The sequence below is a fragment of the Hydra vulgaris genome, chromosome 04, assembly GCF_038396675.1.
Source record: "Hydra vulgaris chromosome 04, alternate assembly HydraT2T_AEP".
In the NCBI taxonomy this organism is placed as follows: Eukaryota; Metazoa; Cnidaria; class Hydrozoa; order Anthoathecata; family Hydridae; genus Hydra; species Hydra vulgaris.
The window spans coordinates 41,240,001-41,241,624 of record NC_088923.1 but is presented as its reverse complement, the minus strand read 5'-3'; the positions used below and the strand labels follow the sequence as shown (position 1 = coordinate 41,241,624).

The window sequence follows — 1,624 nt, the reverse complement described above, 5'->3', positions numbered from 1 at the left end:
GCCAAGAGGTTTCTCACCCTTCCATTAACATTAACTGATGTGGAAAGGTTGTTTTCAATAACTGGATATATGTCAAACAATGAAAAAAACAGACTATAAACAAATAACTTCAAAAAAATCTTGCCGAGAAAATCTACCAACTGTTAACTTTCTCTATTCATTCATTTATTTTCTCTCTGTTAAACCATCAATTTATATTAAAACTAAACTTGGTAAATTGTGTGACCAATTCTAATACGTCTAAATGTTATCTAAACCGATTCTAATACGTCTAAATAAATAACAAGTGTAAAATTGCATTTTTAGATAACATTTTCTAATAAAATTAATTTTGTTTTAACAGAAATTTTGGTATTAGTTTTGGTAAAATGTTTGACGAAATGTCGGTTTCGGTATCAATCTAGTGTACCCGAAATTTTGGTTTATTTTGCTCTCGGTTTATTTCATTTTTCCTGTTTCGGTTAATCACTACTAGGTAGAGAACTTTATCTTTTAAATTTTACAAAACTATTTTTTATTTTTCACAAATTTTAATCTCTTATATTACAAAAATATTAATCTCTTAAATTACAAAACTATTTCTTATTTTTCACCAATTTTAATCTCTTATATTTTTCGTACTTTGAATTTTTATCTTAGGTGGCTTAGGCATATATTTAAAAGTCATATTTATACATTATTTAAATGTATAGTCAATATCTTCAAGAGAGGATCCATGATTTATTATATTTGATTTAAGTAACTTTCAGATATATCTAAAGTTTGAAATACCAATTTCTCTCATTAAGTGAGAGAAATTGGTTTTTTAAGTGGTTCTCAGCTGGGTGGTGCCTTATAAAATATTTTCATTCTCATGCTCTAATCTGTGTTTTCAAATAAATAAATGTCAAAATTATGTTAAGTTATGTCAAATAACATATGTATGTCTGTCAAATAACATAAGTAAATATGAGCACACAAAAGCTTGGAGTTTAGAAGTTAAGTTAGAACTTAGACTTTTTTTTATCGCTTAAATCAATGCATTTCATAAGATTACTATTTATTTATTTAACAGGCTAGTTACTATTGTTACTAAACAGCTAGTACTAATGGGTGAAAAGAATAACCAAACTACTAAAAAATAAATAACTATTAGATTAGAGAGCACCTTTTTATTATTCATAAAATAATAGCAACAAAGAAAAACACTATAATGTAATGTAATTTTTTAATTTACTGAAAAGTTTTTATAAACAAATTTTTAATCTATTGTAATGTAATCCATAGTGTTAAACAAAAAAAATTCTAACAACATTTTTTTTTGCAAGTCTTTCAAGCAAATCTTCAGGCGCAGTATTCTGAATTTGTAGTACTAGGATCAAAGTTATGGTGGCGACTGTATTCAACCAACATGGCTTCTTCTCTGCTAGGCTAAATATAAGAATGAACAATATATCAGTAGCATAGACAGAATTTTTTAATGTTATAAATATGAAACTTTTAGACAAAATACAAACTCCAAATGCAGTGGCGGATCCAGCATTTTTTGATCTTTGAGATAGCTAATTTCCAGACATGAAGCTGACTCCAAACATTTTTATGTTTATACTTATGTCACATAATAAGGGTTTGCAAAAAATTGCGA

The 1,624-nt window shown here is 26.6% G+C and overlaps 1 protein-coding gene across 1 annotated transcript in view; it reads right to left on the bottom strand.

The window, feature by feature from the left end:
* Nucleotides 1-1,190: 1,190 nt before the first annotated feature.
* Nucleotides 1,191-1,624, bottom strand: part of LOC100197840 (aquaporin AQPcic) — a 14,518-nt gene continuing 14,084 nt past the window's right edge. Inside the window, exon 5 of the mRNA XM_065796367.1 lies at nucleotides 1,191-1,410. Within this exon, the coding sequence (XP_065652439.1) occupies nucleotides 1,324-1,410 (87 nt within the window). The 3' untranslated portion in view covers nucleotides 1,191-1,323. The remainder of the gene's footprint in view (nucleotides 1,411-1,624) is intronic.